Consider the following 27,857-nt stretch of genomic DNA (forward strand, 5'->3'; position numbering starts at 1 on the left):
CTAGCGTGAACATCTGGAAGTTCTTGGTTCACATACTGTTGAAGCCTAGTTTGGAGAATTTTGAGCATTACTTTGCTAGCACGTGAAATGAGTGCAATCGTGTGGTAGTTTGAGCATTGCCCTTCTTTGGGATTGGAATGAAAACTGACCTTTTCCAGTACTGTGGCCACTGCTGAGTTTTCCAAATTTTCTGGCATATTGAGTGCAGCACTTTCACATCATCATCTTTTAGGATTTGAAAAAGCTCAGCTGGAATTCCATCACCTCCACTAGCTTTGTTCATGTTGCTTCCTAAAGCCCGCTTGATTTCACACTCCAAGATGTCTGGCTCTAGGTGGGTAATGACACCATCATGGTTATCTGGGTCGTTAGGATTGCTTTTGTATAGTTCTTCCGTGTATTCTTGTCACCTCTTCTTAATATCTTCTGTTACTGTTAAGTCCATACCATTTCTGTCCTTTATTGTGCCCATCTTTGCATGAAATATTCCCTTGGTAAGTAGTTTTTGAGAGATCTCTAGTCTTTCCCATTCTGTTTTTCTGTTTCTTTGCATTGAATACTGAGGAAGACTTTATTACCTCTTCGTGCTATTCTTTGGAACTCTACATTCAGTTGGGTATATCTTTCCTTTGCTCCTTTGCCTTTTGCTTCTCTTCTTTCTTTCCCTTTTTTTTTTTTTTAGTGGTTTTATTTTAATTTATTTTTATTAGTTGGAGGCTAATTACTTTACAATATTGTAGTGGTTTTCGTCATACATTGACATGAATCAGCCATGGTTCTCTTCTTTTCTAAGCTATTTATAAGGTGGCCTCAGACAACCACTTTGCCTTTTTGCATTTATTTTTCTTGGGGATGGTTTTGATCACTGTCTTTTATACCATGTTACAAACCTCCGTCCACAGTTCTTCAGGCACTCTGCCAGATGTAATCCCTTGAATCTATTTGTCCCTTCAACTGTGTAAATTGTAAGGTATTTGATTTAGGTCATATTTGAAGGGCCTAGTGGTTTTCCCTACTTTCTTCTATTTAAGTCTGAATTTTCCAATAAGCGGTTCATTATCTGAGCCACAGTCAGCTCAGGTCTTGTTTTTGCTGACTGTATAGAGCTTCTCCATTTTCGATTGCAAAGAATATAATCAGTCTTATTGCAGTATTGACGACCTGTGATGTCCATGTGTAGAATCGTCTCTTGTTTTGTTGGAAGAGGATATTGCTATGATCAGTGTGTTCTCTTGGCAAAACTCTGTAACAACTATTTACACGAAAACTTATTGTATATTATCTGTTTCGCCATGCAGTATAAAAAAATTATTAAAGCTTTGTGTTAATGTTCCAGGAGATTTTGAGAAAGCTCCCAAAACCATAATGTAGTAATTTTTGTTACTATGAGTTCTTGCTGTGCATTGTCCATGTGTAAATATAGTAGGTTTGCTCAAGTTTAATTAATCATTTTCACTGGTTGGACATTTAAATAATTTCTACTTGTATACCTGGTTTTAGGAATAGTATTACAAAGAACATCTCAATTCTGTGAGTAATTACTTAGTGAAAATTAATGTTATTAGAATAAATTTCCAAAAACGGGGTTACTGGATCTAAAGGATATTTGACTGTTGGTATTTGTCACAAAGTTGTTTTCAGATTTACTGTGTGCTTTGAGGATGTTTAGCACCATGGACTTTTTAAAGAACATTTCTAAGGATGTCTGGTGCCCTGTTTTTTGTTTTGTTTTCTATTAAATACTATCTTACAGTTCAGGAAAATCCTTAAATTGTGTCAACCCGTTTCTTTTTAAATTGTTACCTTTTAAAAATTACTTTTAGTAAGTATCAGCATAGAAATGAAGATCTTGATGATGTGTTTCTGCCTTCTTGCATTGCTACCTTTTCAGTACTTAGAGCTTTAATTTGTTTTTTTTTTTAATATTAAAGTATAGTTGATTTACAGTGTTGTGCTAATTTCTGCTGTACAGCGAAGTGGCTTAGGTATACACATATGTGTTCATTTTTGTGTTCTTCTCCATTATGGTTTATCCCAGGAGATTGGATATAGTTCCAGGTGCTGTAGAGGAGGACATTGTTATTTATCCATTTTAAATATAGTACTTTGCATCTACTAACCTCAAGCTTCCAGTCCCTCCCTCTCTTTCCCTCTGACAACCACAGCCTGTTGTCTATGTCTCTGAGTCTGCTTCTGTTATATAGATAGGTTCATTTGTGCCATATTTTAAATTCCACATATAAGTGACACCATACATTATTTGTCTTTCTGTGTCTGACTTACTTCACTTAGTATGATAATCTTTAGTTACATCCATGTTATTGCAAATAGTTTATTTCATTCTTTTTTATGGCTGAGTTGTATTCCATTGTATTATATGTACCACATCTTCTTTACCTTTTCATCTCTACAGACATATAGGTTGTTACCATGTCTTGGCAATTCTGAATAGTACTGTATAGCTTTAATTTGAATCATGAGGTTATGCAAAGGATTTGTGGCTTGTTTACATGCTTGAATTTATCTATATTTGGACTGAAAGTCTTGTTTATTTCCCACCCATTATCTACTCCAAATACAAATTTCTTGCCACACTGTAAATCCCTAAAAGTGATTCTTTTCTATAATGGCCATAATTCTTACATGTTGCTCTAATAACCAGGAATTGCTAAAACTCCACTTCTTCCCTCTATGTATTTTTTAAAGTGTTTATTTATTTATTTACGTGGTTGGGTTGGATCTTTCATTGTGGCACACAGATTCTCTAGTTGTGATGCATGGGCCCAGAGCACATGAGTTCAGTAGTTGAGGCAGTCGGGTTTCGTTGCTCTGGAGCATGTAGGATCTTAATTCTCTGATCAGATATCAGACTGGCGTCCCCTGTATTGCCAGGTGGATTCTTAACCAATGGACCACCAGGGAAGTCCTCCTGCTGTGTATTTTTAAAAGAATTTTAAAGGAATCAATGTTGTAATCAGAGCAATTTATCAGTTCATTTTATGTGAATTTTACCTTTTCGTTCAACATGTCTGCCTCAAGGAACCCATGCTGTAGAAATACCATTATGTAAACAGAAAATGATACATAAAACAGTGTACAATTGAAATTATACCTTTAACACTGAAGAATAGGAACAATTTAAACATCCATTAGGGAATATATTAAATAAACTATGGTACATTCATATAATGAAATAGGCAGTTATTATAAAAAATAAGACAGCACTATGTATTAACATTGGAAGATTGAAAAAGCAGATTGTGAATTTGTTATTGTTGTTTAATCACTAAGTTGTGTCTGACTCTTTGGCACCCCATGGACTGTAGTTGGCCAGGCTCCTCTGTCCATGGAGCTCTCCAGGCCAGAATACTGGAGTGGGTTGCCGTTTCCTTCTCTAGGGGATCTTCTTGACCCAAGGATAAAATCCAGGTCTCCTGCATTGGCAGGTGAATTCTTCCGAGGTGATGCTAGCCATAAAGAACCTGCCTGCTAATGTAGGAGACTTAAGAAATGTGGGTTCGATCCCCGGGTATGAAAGATCCCTTGGAGGGGAGGGCATGGCAACCTGCTCCAGTCTTCTTGCCTGAAGAATCCCACGGACAGAGGAGCCTAGCAGGCTATAGTCCACGGGGTCGCAAACAGTTGGACACGACTGGAGCAACTGAGCACACATGCAAGCCATCAGGGAAGCACCAGATTGTGAATGCATATTGTACATTTTCATTTTTAAAAAACTGAGATGTATTTATGGATAGACGAATACAGAGGAGGGTACATGGCATCTTAACATGGGTCTATCAGGTTTGGATGAAGACATGATCTTTCACTTTCTTGTTACGTCTCTTTTAAAGTGTGTACAATAAACATGAATTAATTTTGGAATTAAATACATTTCTCTTTAAAAAATTAAACAAGTCAATTTTTAACATGACAGCATAGCTATTAGGTGAGTACTGGTTTTCTAAAGATTCAGAACATTTTGGAGACTCTTTTATAATCTCCTTCAGAACCACTTGACCTCAGTTTTTGTCTCCTCTCTCTCCTGATTCTAGCACACTGGATTCCAAGTAATAGTCACTTAGAGTGAAATTGAGAATTTGCTTAAGGGATGAGTTGAGGAGAGAAGTAGTTGACAATAGAAATTTGACCAGTTAGATTGTAACTGCGTTAAGCAGCCTTAAACCATGAAGAATTCAAATAGTATTAAATTCTAAGGGAAGGTTTTGATTAAGAGGTTTGATAAAGGTTTTGAAAAAATCATCTCAAACAGTGGCTTGGTAAGAAAAAAGGCATGGAAATAAGTCACGTTGTGTTTGCGCAAGGGAGAAATTAATTTCAGTGTGAATTGCCCTCAGAAGTAGGTTCACTACCACATTGATCAATAGGAATTGTCAGACGAGGGCTCCAGGAGGATTGATGTAAGTGAAGAATCTGGGCAAGTGATGTACACAAAATGCTAGACCAGGGAACTTAGAAGTCAGCCATAGTAGGTGAGTTGTTACTGTGAGTGGTTGGTCAGCTCATCATCATCTCGTCATTATCAGGCCAGAACTGCTAATCTGACATTACTGCAGTCTACTGGTTGCATTTTTTTTCATAAGCAAATCTTGCTTCATTTAAAGTTTCTTTTCCTTAGCTTTTCTGATAGTTCCAAGGCTTTGTTATATCTTGACATAGTAACACATACATAAAACTTTGAACTTTGAAATGTATACTTCACATTCAAATTGGGGTCCATCCATATGGATTCAGTATGTCCTTGGTCTCGTTTAAATGATTTCTACCACTTTTGTCCACCCCTGTGCATCGTGTCCCCAGTGCCACTGAGTAATTTTTAATGTCTAGTAATTTTTTCAGTGATAGGGAAACTCTATCAGAATTTGAAGGTGGAACATTTATTGTACTTAATTAAAAGTTTTTTTTTATAACATGGACTCTAGATGATGTATGTCATATCTGCAGGGTGTCTATGTTTTAGACATTTTAAAGATATTTGTATAGTCAATATAGGAAGTGTTATAATTTTTTTTTTTTTTTTTGCCTGGCATTCTCTTTTTATTTTTTCCCAATTATTTTTATTAGTTGGAGGCTAATTACAATATTGTAGTGGTTTTTGCCATACATTGACATGAATCAGCCATGGATTTACATGTGTTCCCCATCCTGAACCCCCCCCACCTCCCTCCCCATCCCATCCCTCTGGGTCATCTGAGTGCACCAGCCCCGAGCACTTGTCTCATGCATCCAACCTGGACTGGCGATCTGTTTCACCCTAGATAATATACATGTTTCGATGCTGTTCTCTCAGATCATCCCACCCTCGCCTTCTCCCATAGAGTCCAAAAGTCTGTTCTATACATCTGTGTCTCTTTTTCTGTCTTGCATATAGGGTTATTGTTAACATCTTTCTAAATTCCATATATATGCGTTAGTATACTGTATTGGTGTTTATCTTTCTGGCTTACTTCACTCTGTATAATGGGCTCCAGTTTTATCCATCTCATTAGAACTGATTCAAATGTATTCTTTTTAATGGCTGAGTAATATTCCATTGTGTATTTGTACCACAGCTTTCTTATCCATTCGTTTGCTGATGGGCATCTAGGTTGCTTCCATGTCCTGGCTATTATAAACAGTGCTGCAATGAACTATAATTTTAAATAGATGAAAAGGAAAAAAAGAATCAGTGGAATTCTCTTTGATGCAATGTTTTTCCCTCCAGACCAGAATCCGTAGAAGCTAGCCCTGTGGTAGTTGAGAAATCCAACAGTTATCCCCACCACTTATATACCAGCAGCTCGCATCATTCACACAGTTACATTGGTTTGCCCTATGCGGTAAGTGTCAAACATTTCTCTGGAAGGTTTTTTTATATCTGTATATAAATCTATATTTTTTATATCTAAAGGTTGAAAGTTGATGTATGTGGTATTATGCCTAAAAATGAATATTTAAAAAGCAGACCCTTTATACTATCTAAACAATTAGGTATATAATTTGTAGTTTAATTTTTAATTGATCTAATTATATTTATTCAAGGGATTAAAATTCTATAAGAGGAGTTCCTTAGAAGTTTTTATAGTATTATTGTTTTGCTTTTTATGTTTTTACTAGTTTAGTGTTATAATTCTTTACCTTCTCTATAAAACGATTGTAGGTAGAATTATACTATCTACTATTGATTTTAAATTATATAGTGATTTATATGATAAATTATATAGTTACCACTTATTTAGCTCTTATATGTCAAGCTCTTTACTGAACATTTTTACATATATTATCTAATTTTCAAAAACAACCTCATAGGTATAATTTTCATCCCCATTTCATAGCTGAGAAAATGAAAGCTTAGCTAACTTATTCAGTGTTGTATAGCTAGTAAGAGGCAGAGCACAGACTGAAACAACTGCAGAACTGAACACGTTTGTGGTATTATGGAGTTGCCATTATCAGAAATTTTTACCACTTGGACCAGAATAAAAAATACCCAAACTTAAAAAATCCCTATTGTATACTGTCTAGTGACAATATGTCTTTTGTAATTGTTTTTGTTGTTCTTTAGCCTCTGTTTTTCTAAGGGTTTTGTGTTTGTTTTTTTTAACCATCACTATTCTCACATCTTGTATTGTGAAGGTGACCAAGGTTGTATATAGATATTTTCATTTATTACTATGGTTAAAATTTTAGTTTCAGAAAGTCATTATTTTAAAGGTATAAGAAATGGGCCAGTTTCATCTCTCTCAAATACTCAGATTAAGGACTGAATTTTATTTAAGTTGCTTAGATCATACTGTTATTGAAATTACATTGTGCTGTGTTTGTGTTTAATTATCCAGGACCATAATTATGGTGCTCGTCCTCCTCCAACACCTCCAGCTTCCCCTCCTCCATCAGTTCTTATTAGCAAAAATGAAGTAGGCATCTTTACCACTCCTAATTTTGATGAAACTTCCAGTGCCACTACAATCAGCACATCTGAGGATGGAAGTTATGGTACTGATGTAACCAGGTGCATATGTGGTTTTACACATGATGATGGATACATGATCTGTTGTGACAAATGCAGGTAAAATATTTCATGCTATTTGCTTATTTTCTTGAATGCTTCTAATGTTTGTGATTGTTAATGTTGGAAAAGATAATTAATTTCACTTTGAAAGGAACTAATAAATGAATTTTTAAAGTGATCCTTCTGCTACTATCATTGCAAACTGTTTTGCTCCTAGAAAGTGCCCTATGGGAAAGAAAGAAAGAAAAAAAACTATCTTAAGAGTTTTTTTGAAATCCTCATTGTTAATTGAGTAATAGGCAATCAGTTCTAAACTTTATTTATACAGAATCACACCACTCTTTTCACTCATTCAATAGTAATACACTACATAAGGTAGACAAGATACAAATGAGAGGAGAATTGAGTCCTGTGTATTTCCTTTGGAATTATTTGTGCTGTATAGTCAACTGTGATTTTCCAGTTTGGGGGAATTATACATTTGATTGATGTTTGTTTGACCTGACTCTCTCACCTCCTTTTGACTTGAACCTTGCAGCACTCTGGAGTCTCCTTGAACCAGAACCACAGTCTCCCCTCCCCCAACCCTGGTTCAACCACCAAGAAAGGCCTCCTCCCCTAGAGAAGGTGTGATTGGGACAGAAAGTGGGGTTTTGTTTTCTTTATTTTTTTTTTCTGGTGGGAGGGAGTTGGGGAGGATGGAGAGGGAACAGTAGGGTTTCAACCTGAAAGTTACTGAGTCCATCCCCTGCATAGGCTGGGAAGCAGAGAGTATTTAAGCAGTATTTAAGCACTGTAGAGGGTAAGAAAGTTTGATAGTTTTCAGAATATCCTGGATCTGGTCCTTAAGGCATAGCTTCATTATTTTGTTTGAAATAGTATTCATATTTGAATGTGAGTATAACATTTGGCCTTGTTGAGCCAAATATAAATTACTTTGCATTATTTGTAATCCTGTTCCCGTCTATTAAGTTAGGTGATTAGGAGTGAGATGTAATTGATACAAACATGCAGTTAGGGTTATATTTCAAAAAGGTGATTTACCTTTGTCAAAAATGGGAAAAATTAGTCTTAAGTGAAGTGTGAAATTTGATATTATTTTTATGGAAAGTTGTAATATTAATACTTTGAGTTAATTTTAATAATAAAACTATATTGTGATGCTTTTTCAAATTAACAACTAAATTTATGGTACATACTATTACCATAAGCAATCACCTCAGCAAGTTTATTCAGGAGGTAAATTTAAAACCGAAGAAAAAAATAATAATAAAATAAAATAAACCGAAGAAAATAACTTCACTGGTAACTTGTTTTCCTCATTTTTTTTATTACTTAGTAGCAACTCTCAATTCATATTTTAACCAATCATATAAAATATCTCATAGCTGATTTTTGTCTTATGTGATAAATTATATACCATTTGACAGTATTTTTATTCTAACGCATAATCTAAAGTGTTTTTCTTTTGATTAATTACAATGATCTATATATAATATAGAATTATATCTATTAGAAAATAGTGAAATAGTTCTTAGGATTTATACCTATCTACAAATTCTTGAAGGACCAGTTCACATATTTTGGATTATTCAAGGTATTTGCTTTTTAGCAACTGGTCTATTTGTTATGAATTTTTTGTTATTCTACTTTTCTGCTGCTTAATCTGTAGTATAATATATACTGCCAGTATAATACATACTTAATTTTTTTCCTCTGTTCTTGTTTTACATTGCCTCTATGCATTTTCATGTACCTGCTGCCCATACTTTCTTTCAAGTTTGCCAACTAGAGCTCTGATATTTATTCATTTCCTAGTTTTATTTCTTCTATTGTCTCCATGACAGTATTACTTACCCCCAAATTTAACATAATTTGTTATTCTAACTCTTGTCAAGTGCTTTGCTTTTCTTTTAAACTTTTTTCCCCTATCATCTTTGATATATCGACAGTTATCTTTACATTCTACCAATTCTTGTCCCAACATCCTCAGTTAAGAAAAAGCAAGATCATAGCAGTTAACTTAGTAGCTTTTATGTATAAATCATATATATTAAAAAGTAGCTCATTATTATATAAAGAATAAATAAGATTATTTTTAGAAACAGGCATATATATCAGGTATAAACCAATTAAAGTTTTGTCCATAAAATAGCCTCAAACTTGAGAAGTTTGCCTCAAGCTGCTCCATGTATTAGTCTTAAAAATAGAGTTCATAATAAATTTAGTCTCTATCTTCATGGAATGACTCTTGGATTCTTTAACTTCTTCTCTGCCATCATTCTAGTTTTTTTTGGTTCTTTAACTTAGATCTGGAATGTTGGAAAAGCCTCTTAGTTGATTTTTATACTCATACAATCAAAAACAACCTCTAGTTGTTACCTGTTGCCAGTTAGAGGAATGCTACACACACTTTGACATTCCAGGTTCTATATACTGTAAATACACTTTACTAATTGAATTTTATTCCCCTCTGTTTCTCAAAATGAACATTCTTCAAATACATTAACTGCCTTCTGACTGTTGCTGTCTATATCCATCTACTTGAGAAAACATTGCTATGTGACATTTCTTTCTGTATAATTTCCCATGTCAGGTTCTCTTCAAGTCCCATTATTCTCCAGGATGCTTTTCCCATTAATTCCAAATAGTGTGGACATCTGCAGCTTGTGATTTGTAATAAAATATGTACCTTTTACATTTTAATATTATATTTGCTTTATAAATTTGTATCATGTATATGATATCCTATATTTGTCCTCTTACTTTAGCATCTCAAAGTTTTATATTTCCAAGGACATATTTCTATGAATTCTTCACGTTACCTTTTATACTGCTAAACTCAAAATAGGCATTTATTAAGTGATAGTTAAATAGAATATCAAATCTTAATTTAAGTATGATTTTAATAATAGTTTGTATGTTCTACTTTTTTTTCCTTCCTTTTTAAAGTGTTTGGCAACATATTGACTGCATGGGGATTGACAGGCAGCATATTCCTGATACATATCTTTGTGAACGTTGTCAGCCTAGGTAAGTTGTGCATGCACTAAAATTGCCAGTAATTTTACCGAGGTAATCTTTAGTTAACAAGTTTATGTACGAATTCTAGATTAAACAATGAATGGATGCTGTGTTAATATGTGCTTCATTTTTATGGTTTGGGGTTTTGTTTGCTTTCATTCTGACATCTCTAAAATTGGGAAGAATCTTTCCATTGATAATGTGTCATGGTTTATTTTCTATCTAGGGTTTTTAATAATGCATAAAATACTGGTGCATTTTCTAAGTGACATCTTTTTTCAGTGGACTGCACATATGTTAAAAAGTTATTAGAAGGGCCTTCCCTTCTAATACACAGTTTTGTAAGGCTTATACTATTACTCTGCCTATTGGCAATAATGTGTTTTCTTCCCATTTCTTTTTCTGTGTTTTTAAAAAATCTTTTTAAATGGACATTTCAAACCTATATAAAAGTACTGGTATAATGAACCCACATGTTTCTACCACCCTGCTTTAGCAGTTCTCAATAATTTTTCATTTACACTGCTATGAATTTTTCTCCTTCATATATTTTAATGCAAATCCCAACTATATTATTTCATTCATATGTATCTGTATATATATTTAAGTATATATATTTCTGTTTGTATATTTCAGTATGTATCAATAAAAGAATTCTTAACAAAAATCTGTAATCACAAAACAATTACTATACTTGCAACAAAATCTACATTTAAACACTTTTTGTTTTTAAACATAATTTATTTTTGGCTATGCTGGGTCTTCATTGCTGCATAGACTTTCCTCTAGTTGTGGTGAGCAGAGGCTACTCTTCATTTGCGGTATGGAGACTGCTTCTGTTGGGAGCACAGGCTCTGGGGCGTTGGGGCTTCAGTAGTTGTGGCACGTGAGGTCAGTAGTTGCAGTGCGCGGGCTCTGGAACACAGGCTGAATAGTTGTGGCGTGTGCGCTTAGTTGCTCTGCGGCTTGTAGGCTCTTCCCAGATCTGAGATCAAACCTGTGTCCCCTGCCTTGGCAGGCGGATTCTTTACCACTGGACCACTAGGGAAGCCCCCGTTCATGCTTGTGCTAAGTCGTGTCTGACTCTTTGTGACCTGTTGGACTGTAGCCCACCAGGCTCCTCTGTCCTTGGGACTCTACGGGCAAAAATACTGGAGTAGGTTGCCATTTCTTTCTCTAGGTCATCTTCCCAACCCAGGAATTGAACCTGAGTCTCCTGTTTCTACTGCATTGCAGGCAGATTGTTTAGCTGCTGAGCCCTCAGGAAAGCTCCAGGGAAGCCCCCAGGCATTCTTAAAGTATTGATATACATCTCTTTTAAGTCTCTGGTAATGTACACCTATACTCTTTACCCCACCAACCCCAATCTCTGTTGCAGTTTGTTTCTTTAAGGGAATGAATTGTTTATCCTGGTGACTTTACCAATTCCATTTTCATGATTTAAGAGTTTTCTCTCTCTGTATATTTCTATAAATAGTGTGTAATTAGATTTAGATCCCCCTCCTTTTTGCGGGGTAAGACATAGACCATATTCTATCAAGTGACACATAATATATGAATGGGACCCATTGATAGTCATTTTTAAGATCTATTAATTGATTCAGTTCAGTTCAGTCGCTCAGTCGTGTCCAACTCTGCGACCCCATGAATCGCAGCACGCCGGGCCTCCCTGTCCATCACCAACTCCCGGAGTTTGCTCAAACTCATGTCCATTGAGTTGGTGATGTCATCCAGCCATCTCATCCTCTGTTGTCCTCTTCTCCTCCTTCCCCCAATCCCTCCCAGCATCAGGGTCTTTTCCAATGAGTCAACTCTTCGCATCAGGTGGCCAAAGTATTGAAGTTTCAGCTTCAGCATCAGTCCTTCCAATGAACACCCAGGACTGATCTCCTTTAGGATGGACTGGTTGGATCTCCTGCAGTCCAAGGGACTCTCAAGAGTCTTCTCCAACACGACAGTTCAAAAGCATCAATTTTTCAATGCTCAGCTTTCTTCACAGTCCAACTCTCAACATCCATACATGACCACTGGAAAAACCATAGCCTTGACTAGATGGACCTTGGTTGGCAAAGTAATGTCTCTGCTTTTTAATATGCTGTCTAGGTTGGTCATAAGTTTCCTTCCAAGGAGTAAGCGTCTTTTAATTTCATTGCTGCAATCACCATCTGCAGTGATTTTGGTTGCAAATTAAGTGACGTGTTAATTCTGTTGCTTACCACTTATTAGCTGGACTGTTTCTGTAGAACCTCCCCATATTAACTGTTTAGTTCTTTTATATTTTACTGAGGAATGGCAGGATAAATGCTTGTTGATTTGTAGTGTTCATCTGTTTTCAGAATAATGAAAATAATTTTAAGAAGTCAGGGGTTTAAACATACTGGGTATCAGCATATTGCGGTTATCAGCATGACAAGATATCTCAGGCTTATCTTCCACTTCTGTGCCCCAAGCTCAGAATAGGTTTTCAAGACCAGAATCTGAGAGCTAGTAATATTCCTTCCTACTGGACTTCTCAATGTTCCTATGCCTTTTTAGTAGACGAAGCTAGTCTACTATAAGTTTTGTGTGTTTATTTTTAAGATAAAATACAGGAGTTTATATTGATATTGCAATTTAAATTTAGGGATACAGTTGACCCTTGAACAGCATGGATTTGAACTATGCATGTCCACTTATGTGTGAATTTTTTTCAATAGTAAATATTACAAAACTACAAATGCTGCATTTTGGCATCCCTAACCCTCACATTGTTCAGGGGTCAACTCTACAAGCTTTCATCTTACTGTTTCTGTACTCCACCTGTGTCTCCTATGCTAGTTCTCTACAACACGGTCAGTAATCAGAGTATCACATAGTTTTCTCAACTGCCTAATTGCATAGAAGAATATAACAGTTTCAGAGTAACAGTACCAACAGTAGCACCAACAATATGATTATGTAAAAAGTTTAGAACTTTTTTTTCCCCTTTAGATATTTTCCATAGGGATGTATAGTTAATTTATTGTGTTTGAGGTCTCTTGAAAGAATTTTACTGTTTACATACTGTGTACACACTTCAGGCTTTGATTGTTTTATTTTTGATTTTTTAAAAGTTAACCTTTTCAAGTAATGTAGATTCACATGCATTTGTGAAATAATACAGAGATCCCCTGCATCCTTTATTCAATTTCTCCTAGAAGTAACATCTTGCAAAACTGTTAATACAGTATCACAGGCAGCATACGACATTGGTATAGTCAAGATACAAAAAATTTCAATCACAAAGATCCCTCACGTTGCCTTTTCCACTCCGATCTTTGACCCTTGGCAACCACTAATCTATCTATACTCTATTTCATTAATTGTGTCATTTAAAGACAGAAATGAAATTACACAGTATGTGACCTCTTGGGAGTGGCTTTTTTTTTTTAAACTGAGCAAAATTCCCTGGAAAACCAGCTAATTTGTGGCATGTTATCAGTATTTTGTGTTGTTTTTTTTTTTTCTTTTTTCCTTTTTCAGATTAGTGTTATATGGTATATATGTACCAGAGTTTGTTTAACCACCTACTGAAGGACATTTGGGTCATTTCTACTTTTTTGGCTATTGCAAATAAAGTTGCACACATTTGTGTACAGATTGGGGTGTGAACCTAAGGTTTGCTTTCTCTGGTGTATGCCCAAGAGTGCAATTGCTTGGTCATTTGGTAGTTGCATGTTTGCTATTGTTGTTTAGTTGCTCAGTCGTGTCCAACTCTTTTACAACCCTGGACTGTATCCCATCAGGCTCCTTTGTCCATGGGATTTCCCAGGCAAGAACCCTGGAGTAGATTGCTATTTCCTTCTCCAGGGGATCTTTCCAACCCAGGGATTGAATCCCCATCTCCTTCACTGCAGGAGAATTCTTTACCACTGAGCCACTTGCAAAGCCCCAGTTGCATGTTTAGTTTTGTAAGAAATTGTCACGTTGTCATGCAACAGAAACCAGCACAACATTGTAAAACAATTATCCTCCAATTAAAAATAACTTTTAGAAAAATTGTCATTATTTTGCAGAGTAGTTGTATTAGTTTACTTACTGTGAGAAATGGATGAGTAATAATTTTGTTTTTAAGAATGACTTTTTATATCTTTCTTGTATAGTCATATGCTTGTTTAGTTATGTAAGTAGTCCCATTGTTCCTGTTCCTTTGACTTTGAAAGTAACAGTTTTTTAAAAAATCAGTTATTCCTTCCAATTTTTGTTATAATATTAGAAACAGATATGCACATGGTGGTGGTTTAGTCACTAAGGCATGTCCAACTCTTTTGACCTCTTGGACTGTAGCCTACCAGGCTCCTCTGTCCTTGGGATTTCCCAGGTAAGAATACTGAAGTGGGTTGCCATTTCCTTCTCCAGGGGATCTTCCTGACACAGGGATCGAACCCAGGTCTCTTGGATTGTAGGCAGATTCTTTACCCATTGGGCCACTAGGGAAGTACAGATATGAACATGTATATTTGTATTCCCCTGATTACTTAGCTAAGCAATGGTACATAGAGTTTTTGCCACAGTAGTTTTTTGTCTTAAAAATTTGTTCTAAAGATCACTTCATGGTAATAATATAGAAATTAACTTACTTCTTCCTATAACTCAAGATGCTCCATCTTTTACATGTTGTATACTTTAGACAACCCTTTGAGTGGACATTTGAGTTGTTTCCAGTCTTTTGTAATTGCAAATAGAAGTGAGATTGTTCAGTAAAAGGGTAAAAGTATGTGTAAAATTTTGTCTGATACCGCCAAATTCCCCTCCAGTAGGAACTGTTCCATTTTGAATCTCCACCAGTCATGGATAAGCATGCCTATTTACCCCCGCCTCACAACAGTTTTTGACAGACTTGGATTTTTGCTGCTTTAACTAAGTGAGAAATGGTAATGTCACTGTGATACTTTTCATTGCTTTATTATGAATGAGGTTTTTCTATGTGACTTTGTTTTCACCTTTTAATAGTTACTAGCCTTTTGCCAGAGAGTTTTTTTTTAACATATTAAAATCTTTTATTTTTAATCATGAAGTAAATATCTACTGATGAATTCAGTAAGAGTTAGTTAAAAACTGACCATTAATGAGGATAGTCACTTAAGCAATAACTGGCTGTCATTCTGTGATAACTACAATTATCAGTAATGCTAGGATAGTTTTGACCTACCAGACATTAAGGCAAGTCTGAGTAGCAGGTACTTCAGTCTAAAGCCCTTATTCTCCCAAATAACTGTATCTAGCTATTTGACCTTTAGACTAATAAGTTTAGACAGTGAAAACATTGCAAGGATGGTGTGGGGGGGGGTGGCAAATAAAACAGTTACTATGGATGCTCTGTTTCATGAGTGGAGGCTGGAACAGGTTAATGAAATATTTTAGTTGTTAAATATTTAGTGTTTATCACTTCAAAAATGGAAATAATTTAGGCAATTAGTAATTATCTAGTGTTTATCATTTCAAAGATGGAAATAATTTAGGCAGATAGTAATAGTGCAATAATTATATTACCATTTCCCCCCTAAACTTTTGTTTTAAATATTCAGTTTGGGAAAAAGTAGGGCTTCCCTGGTGGCTCAGATGGTCAAGAATCTGCCTGCAATAACGGAGACCTGGGTTCAGTCTCAGAGTTGGGAAGATCCCTTGGGGGAGGGCATGGCAACCCACTCCAGTATTCTTGCCTGGAGAATCCCCAAGGACGGAGGAGTCTGGTTTTCTAAGTATAAAATTGTTTTCTTAACGCAACAAAGTCAGTTAAGTGGCATCTACTGCTAATTATGCTAATCAAATCTAAACTGCAAGGCAAGTGATAATACACATAATTTATGTTGTTCATTTTTCAATAAGAACACTGGAGAAATTATAAAGTTTTTATCACATTTAAAACAGATCTGGTTTATATCTAAATTTATGAAAGTTTGATAAATATGTTAATATTTTAATATAGGAGTTTGGATAAAGAGAGGGCGGTGCTACTACAACGCCGGAAAAGGGAAAATATGTCAGGTAGGTAAAAAGGATCTATAGTAAATGAACTTTAGTATGACTGAGAGAATAAGTGGCCTGCATGTTTTTAGTCAGATGTAAACCCCTGGCTAATGAACATTGGTTATATGTATAATTTACTATCTCAGGTATACATTTTAAATATTCTTTTTTATAGATTTTATAGAACAGTAATATTTATTTTAGAAAATATGGAAAACAAAAATTTAAAATCATATTTTTGTGCACATAGATAACCTATTGGTTTAAAGAAGTAAAATATGTTCTTTAGAAAGATGGTGATCCATTAGTTGATCACTTGGGATAGTATTTATTTTATTTTTAGGAATAGGATTTAAAGGTGTAACATATGCTAAACTTTCACTGTGGCTTTTAAAACATGTTAACACCAGTACAACTGGTTTTGAATAATGGTAAGTTTTTTTTAACTGATGGATATTTAAATTGTTTCTAGCATTTTTGTTTTGTCTTGTTTTTGTTATTACAAATAGGAAGGTCCATGAAACCCTTTTAGATAAGGTGTTTTTTGTGTTTTTTTGGTTTGTGTCCTATTTTATCTTTGGATAGATCCCTAGATATGGGGTTGCTGGGTGAAAAGGGTAAGTGCATATAGAGTTTTGCTAGATATGGCTCAATTCCCCTTCATAAAGAATTTTTAATTACAGACACTGGCAATGTTTGTAGGTGTCTGTTTCCCATGGTCACACCATCTGAGTACATTGTCAGATTTTGTATCCTTTCTAGTTTAATGGTTAAGAAATACATTGTAATTTGCATTTAAATGTGTCTTACTATGAGTGAGGAAGTGAGGGGAAAAGGTTTATTCTTCAGAAAGATAGAGAAATAATAGTTTGTCATGAAGAATGGTATTTTATTGTTTGAAATAGAAATATTATTTATGCAGTAATTTTTATTTTGCCTTTGAAGATGGTGACACCAGTGCAACTGAGAGTGGTGATGAGGTCCCCGTGGAGTTATACACTGCGTTTCAGCACACCCCGACGTCGATCACGCTAACCGCCTCACGGGTTCCTAAGGTTAATGATAAAAGAAGGAAAAAAAGTGGGGAGAAAGAACAAAACATTTCAAAATGTAAAAAAGTAAGTTTTTCCTGTTTTGAAGATGACTAGACAGGGAGTGACAGTTTTACAGGAAAGACAGAATTATGGATAGTATTAATAGCTAGAAAAGGTAGCAAGATCAAGTTTAATTTTAAAAAACTCATTAAAAAATTTTAATGTATTTTCAAGACTGAAATGGAGTGGAGAAAAATGTTTGCAAACTGCTTTGAAATCATCACTATGATGAGACTAGTTATAGAAATGCAAAAGATAGTTTTAAGGTAAGATTTAGTGAAAGTTGCCGTTCTATAAAACAGAAATAAGCGTGGTAAATTTGTAGTAGCTTATAAACAGGTAGAGGTTTGTAGCTGTTTGTTTCTGAATCATGTTTAATCATTTTATAAGGCTACACATTTGTTGAGTTTCTTACTACCTAGATTTTTCTCACTTAAATTTTTGTATTAAAATATCACCAGGATATGGCAGAAAACTGTAAAGAGTGAAATTATACCTAGATATAAAATGAAGTTTTACCCCCCCCAAACATTGGTTTTTTTGGAGTAATTCTTTATGATATTTGATTATTTAATAGGCAGCATGTACTTTTAAATACATTTTTCCATTTTCTAATTTCACCTTCCTATTTAAAATAAGTCTTGATTTATTAGTAGTCTTGATTAACTATTAGTAGTCTTCACATATATGTCTCTCTAATTTTGCTTCTCTATACAATTGTTACCAAATTCTACCTCTGTTTTCTGACGTTATCCTTCCTTTCATTACTAGAGTATTCTTTTCTCGGTCTTTATCTTTTAAACTCCTATTCTGCTTTGAGGCCCATCTGAAGCACTACTTTTTCAATGAAATTTGCTTTTCTCCTATCAAAAATGATCATCTTTCTTCATATTTCATCATGGCACTTGAACCTGTTATTATAGCACTTAATCACATTCTGCTTTATTTCATTGTTACTTTCCTCATCTCAGAGTGTAGTGTACAGAGGAAGAGATCATCTGTTTAGTGCATTTTACAATTTAGGAAGTCATGTTTAGGTATAAACGATCTTTTTCTCTCATCCTGAATTAGTAATACTTGATAAGGATTAGGAAAAAAAATCTAAGAACTGGGCATAAAGATCTAGTTTGCTTTGCTGTTATGTTTTTACTACTATTGGGGCAATATGTAGTTAAAAATACACAGCAAAAAGATGTATCTAATTTTGCTTTTTATTCAACCTGTTGTTATGGCTGATTGTTAAAAATGCGAATGGTGTTCACAGTAGACATTCTGGACAGATGACATTTAAAAAATACTCAAGCACCTAGTAAGGTGTTGGTTGGTGTTTTAGCAATTCAGAGCTTTGACATGAAGTGTTAACACTGTTAGAGACATAGATTGTGTATTGTGACCCATATATTAGGAGTTTAAAAATTTTATTAATTGTTAAAATTTTCTGATTTTACTTGAAAATAATTCTTTACACTTGATATTAATTTTTTTCATAAAATTATTGTCTGCACATATTACTTAGAAATGTTCTTTTATTATTTTCTTTCAGTGTTTCCTCTGTAAACCAAACTTATATCTTCTTTCATCATACTTCAGATTTTTCTTTTGTTTCATCTGCATAGCCATTATGCAGGTTTAAAATCTGTAAATCATCTTCAGTCTTTGACATTCACTCTTGATTTTTCCTTTGAAATGTCTCTTCGCTGTGTTCTTATTTTTCTTCCTTTTTGCTTCTACAAACCCAATCTATGCCCTCATTCCTCATAGTAGTATAGTAATACCTTCTTTAATTTCTCCAACTTTATCCTCTTTCCACTTCAGTCATTCTGCACTTGGTTATGACATTTTCTACAAATACTGTTTTATATCACTTCTCTGCATGCTAAGTTGCTTCAGTTGTGTCCACCTCTTTGCTACCCGATGGAACATGGTCTGCCAAACTCCTCTGTCCATGGGATTTCCCAGGCAAGAATACTGGAGTGGGTTGTCATTTCCTTCTCCAGGGGATCTTCTCAACCCAGGGATCAAACCCATGTCTCTTATGCCTCCTGCATTGGCAGGTGGGGTCTTGGCACCACCTGGGAAGCCCTTCCCTCTTGAGAGGTATTTCATAGATTCCTCCATCATAGTGAAGATCTTAAAGTATTTAAGCCAGAATCTTAAAATCTGACTGACTTTCATGACCTAATTTTACAGTTTTTTAACCAGTCTTACATCATACTGTTTTTAGTAGGTACAAGTGTGGTATACTAGTTTTTTTTTGAATGCGACATATTTTTGCTTATTGCATGCCTTCTTTCTTATTTCTTTAGTACCAGAATTGTGTTCAGTTTTCCATATGGCTGAACAAATCCATTTTCTGTGTTCCTAGCTCTTTTCCCATGTTTTATGTGAAGATTCTTTGCTGCTCTTACTGCTTCTGCTTCTCTTCCTCCTCCTCCTCCTTTTAACAAAACTTGCTCTCTTCCAACATACAGTCTACACACAAACTTGGAACTTAAATTTGGAACTATGTTGCTTACTCTAGGTTTAATGTTTGTTAATCTCTGTAAATACAGAGTTAATCTCTCTAAATACACTCACTTTGTGGAGTGGAGTGAAGTGAGTCTTAAATTCCACTTTAGAATGTGGCAGAATAGAGAGTTCCCATTAAATATTAGTTAAGTACAATTCTGTTTACCACATTGCTTATTATTTGAGTCCCAATAGGTGCTCAAATATTACTTGCTAGTTGACCTAGAAAATTAAGGTAATAACAAAATTGTTTTATCACCACCCCAAATCTTTGCTCATGACTTAAAACTACTATAATATTTTTAATACCTTCCAGCTTTTATCAAGTGTTTTTCCATGACTGTATTTTAATATTGAGCAAATAGAAAATTTAGACATTTTCTTAGCATTAAATATATATACATAATTTCATGTTTTTACATTGTATTTATTTTTAATAGTAGTTTAGTGTTCTAGTAGATGATTTTACTTCAATATTCCCTTAGTTCTGGCTATATTGGTTTTTACCATATTTTGTGTAATTATGCAATTTCAAGAAAAAGCTTGAGTGAGCTCATTCTTAGATATTAATTTATCCAGTTTTTAAAGATCTAACTCAGAATGCTGTGTTATTTCAGGCCTTTCGTGAAGGATCTAGGAAATCATCAAGAGTTAAGGTAAACACATTGAATCTAAGCCCTAATTATCAATTGTCAAGTATCTAAAAACTTACTAAGTGGTTGCTTGGTCATAATCTTTCATTAATGCTCTCCCCATTCTGTGTCATTGCATTGCTTATTATCTTTATGAAATGAAGTGGGGAGAAGTGGGACCATAGAGAATTCTAATTGGATTAAAGTTTATTAACACTGTTAACATTAAACAAAAAGGGATACATAAGTAATTTCTAATATTGATTCATTTTTCATTTATTGTATTCCATGTCTCTAGTGCCACTTTTTTTTAGTATACTAGACATATAAAATTAGAGAAGGAAATGGCAACCCATTCCAGTACTTTTGCCTGGAAAATCCCATGGATGGAAGAGCCTGGTAGGCTACAGTCTGTGGGGTCGCAAAGAGTCGGACCCGACTGAGCGACTTCGCCTTCGCCTTCAGACATATAAATGCAAAATCATACTTGGAATTTGAAATTTTGCTCTTCTACATAGTTTGAATTCTAGGGATTTAGTCAAGTCAGTAGTTATAAAATACTTTGAAATCACATAGATTCACCATGTAAGTACAAACTTGTTACTTGTACCTTGAATTAATTAGTATACATCCTTAATTTTGTAGATGCCAGAATTGCTGAGAGAAGCAAGCCCAGCCCCTCACCCCCCAACCCTCCCACCCTCCTCTGACTCTGCCTTCCCTTAAAAGATAGGTTTGTGTTGGATGATACAGGTCAGCTACACAGTGTTACTCTTAGGTTTCTAGGATAGGTAGTAAAGGAAAATAAGTATCTCAAGTTGGCAGATATTAAAATAGGATGTGGAAAAAAAAAAGAAAAAAAAAATAGGATGTGGGAATAATGTTAGAATGTATCTGTTGTACCCATAGTATAAAGTGTAATAATTATTAATTACCCCACATTTCTGAAAGACAGATCATTAAATAGCTGTCAAATGATTTGTTTTTCTTAAGAATGTTAATACATGGTGTTGGCAACATACTGCAAGTCCAAAGTTTTATAAAATGTTCTTTATATGTTAAAGTTGGGTATTTTATATTTACCATGTTAAATTTGTATTTATGGTATTTTTTCTGATGCCAGAGTGACGATCTGAAAAAGGGTTTTATATTAAATTCTTGGATCTATTCATCCTTCAGTGGTTTTCCTTTCTTTCCACTTTATTTAATCTGAATATCAGACTTAATGAGGAAGGAACATCTTTTACTTAACTGAAATATGTTTTCATTTATTATGTAAGGAACTGACTAAGGAATTAAAACTTTCAAAATGCTTTGTGCATCTTTGAAAATTTTTTCCTTAACCTGAAGATGTCTGTTTATGATCATTACATTTCCAGTAAGTGATTCTGTCATATGTGAAAAAGGTTCAAGAGATATAGAAGAGCTCTGATCCTCTTCTGTAGAGGAGTTTTTTTTTGGAAAGGGGAGCAAAAAATAAAAAAATTTAAATCAACTAGATTTCTTTAATAGAGGTGATAAAAATCTTAATATGTAGTCATGTAAGAGAAAGACAGGTATTTATGTTATCACATATGGAATCTAAACAATATGAATAAATACAACAAAATGGAAACAGACTTACAGAGAACAAACTCGTGGGTTACCAGTGGGAGAGAAGGGGACAAGGGTAAGATGGGGGTTAGAGGATTAGGAGTTACAAACTACTATGTATGGAATAAATAAGCTACAAGGATAATAATAAGCACGGGGGATATAGTCACTATTATATAATAACTTTAGGTGAAGTATAATCTATAAAAATTTTGAATCACTGATATACACCTCAAACTAATATAATATTCTGAATCAACTGTACCTCGATATAAATAAATAATGGGTAGTTAAAAAAAAGTGCTTGTAGACTTTTGTGTCTGTATGTAATATATGAAAAACATTTTTGTATTACAGAAACTATATTCACTATGAAAAACTCTGAAAAATAAAAAAATAAATATAAAGGCCAAAAATATGTAATGTTTCATATTTGTATAAATATATTATTGAGTGGTCAATTATTAATGTGGAATACATGAGTCCATAAAATATCAATTAGTAAAATAAACCTCCTATCAAATAGCTGAACAACTTACTATAGTTTGTTTCATTATAGAAAAGATACTTTTTGTAATAGTTTATTTACTTATACATAAGGTGGACTGTTGGTAAATTTTAGTTAAGTGTTACTGTACACGTGTACATGTTTAACATGCACATATATAAGCATTTTATATATATATATAAAGCATATATAAAAGTTTTCTTGAAATCTTTACATGATTTTAAAATTTCATACTTACATTAGGTTGTACACATTATGGAAGTTACCTTCTCATAAAGATGTTCAGTTCTGTAGAAATCAGAACAGCATTTACAAACAGCTTAATTGAAACTTTGTGTTAAATCTATTATAAATTCACTATAAATTTGAATTATACTATCAGTAAGATACAATATATGTTTTTGTTATCTGCATTAATTCATTTTCATCCTGAGATTACAAATAACTGAGGGAGTCCGGTTTTAATAAATTTTTTAAATAATGTGGTAATTATGCCTTTCTATAAATTTTATTCCAGTGAGAAAAGGAATTCCCTTTTTGTTTCATAAAATCTATTGAGAGGTTGTAACTTTTCACTACTTGGCATTTAGCATTCTTTTTTTTTTTTTATTGGAGTATTGTTTTACAGTGGTGTGCTTCTGCTATACAGCAAAGTGAATCAGTTTTACATGTACATATATACACTCCTTTTTAGATTCTTTTCCCATGTAGGTCATTATAGAGTATTGAGTAGAGTTCCCAGAGTATTGTACACTGAATAGGTCCTTCTTAGTTATCTATTTTATATCAGTATATATGTCAATCCCAATCTTCCAATTTATTCCTCCCCTGACCCTTTCACCCTTGGTAACCATAAATTTGTTTTCTACATCTGTGACTCTATTTCTGTTTTGTAAATAAATTCATTTGTACCATTTTTAAGATTCCACATATAAGTGATGTCATCATAATTGTCTTTCTCTGTCTTATTTTGCTCAATCTGACAGTCTCTCCATCCATGTTGCTGCAAATGGCATTATATTTTGTTCTTTTTAGGGCTGAGTAATATTTCATTTTATGTATGTACCACATCTTCTTTATCCATTCATTTGTAGATAGACATTTAGGTTGTCTATTCCTGGATATTGTATATAGTGCTGCAGTGAACAATGGGGTGCCTGTATCTTGTCGGATTATGGTTTTCTCTGGATATATGCCCAGGAGTGGGACTGCTGAATCGTATGGTAGCTCTATTTTTACTTTTTATGGACCGTCCATGCTGTCCTTAATAGCAGCTGTAGCAATTTACATTTCCACCAACAGGATTGGAGGATTCAGTTTTCTCCACACCCTCTTCAGCATTTATTGTTTGTAGACTTTTTGACGATGGCCTCTCAGACCAGTGTGAGGTGATAACCTCATTTGATTTGCATTTCTGTAATGATTAGTGATGTTGAACATCTTTTCACATGCTTTTTGGCCATCTGTGTGTCTTTGGAGAAATGGCTATTTAGATCTTCTGCCCATTTTTTTTTTTTTTTTTTTTCAATTGAGCTGCATAAGCTGTTTATTTTGGAGATTAATCCCTTGTCAGTTACTTCATTTGTAAGTTACTTGTAAGTTACTTCATTTCTCCCAGTCTGTAGGTTGTCTTTTTTGTTTTGTTTATGGCTTTCTTTGGTGCACAAAAGTGAGTTCAGTTAGGTTCAGTTTTTTAAATTTTCATTGCTATAGGAGGTGGATCAAAAAAGATATTGCTGTGGTGTAGCATATAGCATTCTTAAACCTTTTTTTTTTTTTCATTTATTTTTATTAGTTGGAAGCTAATTACTTTACAATATTGTAGTGGGTTTTATCATACACTGACATGAATCAGCCATGGATTTACATGTATTCCCCATCCCGATCCCCCCTCCCACCTCCCTCTCCACCTGATTCCTCTGGGTCTTCCCAGTGCACCAGGCCCGAGCACTTGTCTCATGCATCCCACCTGGGCTGGTGATCTGTTTCACTATAGATGATGTACATGTTTCGATGCTGTTCTTTTGAATCAGTTCTAATGGGATGGACGAAACTGGAGCCCATTATACAGAGTGAAGTAAGCCAGAAAGATAAAGAACATTACAGCATATTAACACATATATATGGAATTTAGAAAGATGGTAATGATAACCCTATATGTAAAACAGAAAAAGAGACACAGATGTACAGAACAGACTTTTGGACTCTGGGAGAAGGCAAGGGTGGGATGTTTCGAAAGATTAGCATTCTTAAATGTTTTAAACGGGGGTATGGAGGGGGCAAGCACTTAAGCTTAAAGGTCCTTGTTCACACTCTGTGAGAAGTGAATTTTATTCTTATGTAAAATTTATCATGTGGACAATTCATTATAGATTTTGGAATTACACAAAAGTAAGATATCAGAGTATATTTTTGTTACAAACATGGTAAAAGTTGAAGTATTATATCATAAAATAAGTTTATAGTTAATATGCAATATGTATAGTTTATGTATAATTGCAGATTTTTTTTTCTGGTTAAATACAACTGTGAGCATAGACTAGATGTAGATTCAAAGAAGTTTTTCATATGCTATCTTTTTTTAACTGTAGACTATTTTGGGGTGTTATAGTTTTATTGATAGCTCCAACTTGGCTACAGTAGTAAAAGGTTTCTGCTGTTCAGATTAACTCCCCTTCCTTCAGTTTTCCAAGTCATGTGTCTGGCATCAGTATAAAATGTAAGCTGCTCACTTTTTTTCCCACTGGGACCTACTTAGAAAGCCTATCATTATTTCTAGTTTATATTCTTTTATATAGATTGTCATTGTGTGTGTGTGTGTGTGTGTGTGTATAAATACTTAAAATCCATATATTAATGCTCAGTTTGCTGTGATTTTAGGGCTCAGCTCCGGAGATTGATCCTTCATCTGATGTTTCAAATTTTGGATGGGAGACAAAAATCAAAGCGTGGATGGATCAATATGAAGAGGCAAATAATAACCAATATAGTGAGGGTGTTCAGAGGGAGGCACAAAGAATAGCTCTGAGATTGGGCAATGGAAATGACAAAAAAGAGATTAAATCAGATTTGAATACCAACAATTTGATCTTCAAACCTCCTGTAGAGGTAAATACATCATTTGCCAAAAGATGATAGAACAAAAATGTTTTTCTACTGTGTATTTTAAGTATTTAGACTGAATGCAGTCTGGTTTTATTTTATTTATTTGTTTAGGTTGTGCTGGGTCTTCATTGCTGCGCACAGGCTTTCCCTAGTTGCAGCAAGCAGGGGTTATTCTTCACTGCAGTGCTCAAAGAGAAACTGCTGCAGTGGTTTCTGTGAGTGCCGAGTACAGGCTCCAGGCCAGCGGGCTTCAGTGGTTGCAGTACATGGGCTCAGTACTTGTGGTTCATGAGCTTAGTTGCTCCAAGGCGTGTGGAATCTTCCCAGACCAGGGATTGAACTGTGTCCCTTGCATTGGTGGGCAAATTGTTATCCACTCTACCAGCAGGAAAGTCCAGAAGCGATCTGGTTTAGTTAATCTTAACTTTTCTCCCATTGTAGAGCCATATACAAAAAAATAAGAAGATCCTGAAATCTGCAAAAGATTTGCCTCCTGATGCACTTATCATTGAGTACAGAGGGAAGTTTATGTTGAGAGAACAGTTTGAAGCAAATGGATATTTCTTTAAGAGGTATATTTATTTTCCCATATTAGTTTTCTATAGTTAAGTATTGAATTTTTGACTAATTTAACTATGTGTTTTTTTGTTCTCTAAGTGATCAATTTAATATTTAAAATTATAGTGTTGTTGAACAGTGATTAATGACAACTTTTGAACCATGATAAAATATAACAACAAAAAAGATGCAGATGCATTCCTTAGAATCTTACCCATCCTATTTTGTTGACAGTCTTAAAGCAATCTACTTAAAAATAAACTGTAGCAGTATAGGTAATGAAAATCTCTGATTACCTGATGTTATAAGGAACCTTTTCCATCTAGATTTGCTAGAACCTGCAAAGACCATTGGTGACCATGTCCTTCTTTTATCAGAGTATGTTAGATTTGGTCTTACTTTATTGTCACCACTTTCAGCTCTGGCTTTCTTGGTACTGGAAGGACTTTGGAGGCCTCTTCTTATCATTTGCGATTTGGGGGATGGGAATTGATGTGATCTTATGATACCCATTGCATCCCTGAGGTCTGGAAGTATTTTTCTCTCTCTAGGGAAATAACATTCTCAACCTATATACTATAATTATTTAAGTATTTTGTATTGTTATAACTTGTGTTACTTAAGTTACAAAAGATATACAAAAATCTTTCCCTTTTACTTAGCAGATTTGATCTGAAACAATGCTGTGACTCAAACACTTAAATGGAGTGATAGGAACTTTAATCGCCTCTCATTATGAATCCTTATGTAAAGGCAGTAGTCATTCCCTTTTTATCATTGTTTGTAAATTTGAATTCCCACCTTGAACTAATTAATTTTCTTTGGTTTAGGTAAGGTTATAGGAACAGCTAAAAATATTATTAGCATGAATTAGCCTAGTGGTTAAGAATGGATTCTGGTATCAGATTGCCTGTATTCAAATCTTGGCCTCCCTACTTAATGTGAGTCTTTTAGAAATTTCTTAAATTCAAAATGTTAATAGTTCTAATGAATTTCTTTTTTTGTAGACCATACCCTTTTGTTTTATTCTATTCTAAATTTCATGGCCTAGAAATGTGTGTTGATGCAAGGACTTTTGGGAATGAAGCTCGATTCATCAGGCGTTCTTGTACACCCAATGCAGAGGTAAGCATACATAAATCCTTTGGGGAGGCAGGGGTAGGGAACGTATGGAATTTGAGTATTTAATTAAGCACAGAAGTCTGGTGGCCAAAAAAGATCACCAGTTTGTATCCATTGATGCATTTTCTAGTGCCTAGCATCTTTCCATTATAAAAATTAAGATGATACTGGCTGTGAGGTCTTCAGTTACTTTGCACATTGAAGAAATGGTGATGTTCATTCTAAGAAAAACTATTGGACTTCTCTGTTCTGGAAGCTCTATTTATGAGTCAAATATATGCTCTGATTTGCTCAAACTTGATGACAAAGCTGAAAGCTAAAGTTGATTTTATATGTGCTTCTATAGTTTTTTTTTTAAGTTGTGATTTAGAAGTGGTATATAAAATATTTCTGGTTTGTTTTTTCTCATACCAAAATAAACATTTTATAGTTATATAATGTTACAGCTAAGAGTGCAGGGTTTGAAGCCAGACTTATAGGTTCATGTCTTCTATTTGACTTAACTAGCTTTGCATCCTTGTCTGTGCTTCAGTTTTATTTGTAAAAAGATACTATGTGGACTAAAGGATTTAATGCGTGTAGACTATGTACCTGGAACAGGGTGTACTGTAGAAAAGTATAGTGTTAAACTGTACTTTAACTGTTTACTTATAAATTGTATCATTACTTCTTTTCATTAAAGATGCCATCAGTTGTAAAACTCTAATTAAAGAGAT

At 34.3% G+C, this 27,857-nt stretch overlaps 1 protein-coding gene across 5 annotated transcripts in view; it reads left to right on the top strand.

Moving 5' to 3' along the window:
• KMT2E (lysine methyltransferase 2E (inactive)) overlaps positions 1-27,857 on the top strand; it is a 93,694-nt gene that overhangs the window by 35,944 nt on the left and 29,893 nt on the right. For all 5 annotated transcript variants that reach the window (XM_061165196.1, XM_061165197.1, XM_061165194.1 and 2 more), the window contains 9 exons: positions 5,723-5,837; positions 6,837-7,066; positions 9,962-10,042; positions 15,981-16,039; positions 16,967-17,139; positions 20,241-20,279; positions 25,237-25,464; positions 25,903-26,033; positions 27,027-27,144. In XM_061165196.1, the coding sequence (XP_061021179.1) occupies positions 5,723-5,837; positions 6,837-7,066; positions 9,962-10,042; positions 15,981-16,039; positions 16,967-17,139; positions 20,241-20,279; positions 25,237-25,464; positions 25,903-26,033; positions 27,027-27,144 (1,174 nt within the window). The remainder of the gene's footprint in view (positions 1-5,722; positions 5,838-6,836; positions 7,067-9,961; positions 10,043-15,980; positions 16,040-16,966; positions 17,140-20,240; positions 20,280-25,236; positions 25,465-25,902; positions 26,034-27,026; positions 27,145-27,857) is intronic.

This window comes from Dama dama, chromosome 18 (assembly GCF_033118175.1).
Source record: "Dama dama isolate Ldn47 chromosome 18, ASM3311817v1, whole genome shotgun sequence".
Taxonomy (NCBI): domain Eukaryota; kingdom Metazoa; phylum Chordata; class Mammalia; order Artiodactyla; family Cervidae; genus Dama; species Dama dama.